This window comes from Cryptomeria japonica, chromosome 11 (genome assembly GCF_030272615.1).
Source record: "Cryptomeria japonica chromosome 11, Sugi_1.0, whole genome shotgun sequence".
NCBI lineage: Eukaryota > Viridiplantae > Streptophyta > Pinopsida > Cupressales > Cupressaceae > Cryptomeria > Cryptomeria japonica.
The window spans coordinates 256,189,998-256,191,351 of NC_081415.1; the positions used below are offsets into that span (position 1 = coordinate 256,189,998).

Sequence of the window (1,354 nt, forward strand, 5' to 3'; positions counted from 1 at the left end):
CTCTTTCAATATTCTACAGATTACTTGTTCAAACCTGCAATGGATTGTGACTTGAGGTCCCATATACAAGTTGAAACAAAGGTCATAATGTCTTTTAATAAGCAGACTGAAACGACTGATCTTCCACTTCCGTTATGAACATGAGATAACATATGAAACGGCTGGTCTTCTAAACTATCGTTATGCACATCATGAGATGGCAGGACCCTTCGAATTCTATACGTTTTAAATTCCATCTGCCCTTGCGATCGTAACTGCCAATTCCTTTTTGTTTCGAGTCTAGGAATGCTTCTAGGCGTAATTAATTCCTTAAAAATGTTTATAAAACCATACCCTAATTAGGGTTTCCTTTCTTCTCCAACAATCCCTATATAAGATAAATCTATCCCTCTGAAGAAACCCATGAGAGCTTTGTTTCTTTCATTAGTTGCAGAGCTCTCTGGTTTAAGTTCATCAACAGCAATGGAAGGCAAAACAATGATTCTCAAGACTTGGGATAAACAAGAATTCGAAGTGGATGAAAGTGTGATAATGCAATCCGGATACCTTAAAGACTTCATACAAAACTACGAGAATGATAACAGATTTTGGGAAACAACATCAATTGTAAGTGTACCCATGTATGGCATCTCTGCCAGATTATTGGAGAAGTTGCTAAGTTTCTGTAATTATCATGCCACTACCAAATCCAACAACACAACTCAGGAGGCTGTGAATGATTGGGAAAAGTCATTTATTGATGAACTTAAAGGGGATATGCCAACTTTATTCTGTCTTCTCAAGGTTTCTCATTACCTAGAAGTGAATCATCTTTATTGTCTATTATGTCAAACTGTTGCTGACTTGCTTGCAGAATGTGAAAGCACCAATGACGTCAAGCGAATAACCACCATACCCAATGTTACAGAAGAGATCGGTCAGTTATTCCCCGTTGTAATTGCACCAATGGAAATTTTACTCTAAACACAGATTTATATATTTCATGTTAATGTTTCGATTGTGTTCTTTCCTGCAAATGTTCACTTCAGTTATGTTTTTTATTTTGTATTATCTTGTTGCATGAACTCTAGTTTTTTAGTATCATTTCTATTAGATTGTTGTTTATTTGAATAAAAGTTCTTATCTATTTATTTTCAATTCTGCTGTTTACATAGAATGTAAACCAGACCTTTACTTGCTCAATACGTATTTCACTGTATAGCAATATTTTGTAAATTGCATCAGAGCCAACCAGATAGATGAAGAATTGACATACTAACACAGGCATTGCTAATTCTATTAGTCTAGTCCCTAACTATGGAAATCGGCTCGGGATATAAAAAAATTAAAACAAATCTGGTTATGTTTGTAAATT

The 1,354-nt window shown here is 34.9% G+C and overlaps 1 protein-coding gene across 1 annotated transcript; it reads left to right on the top strand.

Moving 5' to 3' along the window:
- The first annotated feature begins 402 nt into the window (after positions 1-402).
- LOC131069632 (SKP1-like protein 7) lies at positions 403-963 on the top strand. The gene has a single exon (XM_058005149.2). The coding sequence runs from the start codon at positions 403-405 to the stop codon at positions 961-963; it is 561 nt and encodes a 186-aa protein (XP_057861132.2).
- Positions 964-1,354: the final 391 nt, after the last annotated feature.

Bases quoted from the DNA above. Each gene is read 5' to 3' on its own strand.
- LOC131069632 (XM_058005149.2), top strand. From the start codon at position 403: ATGAGAGCTTTGTTTCTTTCATTAGTTGCAGAGCTCTCTGGTTTAAGT.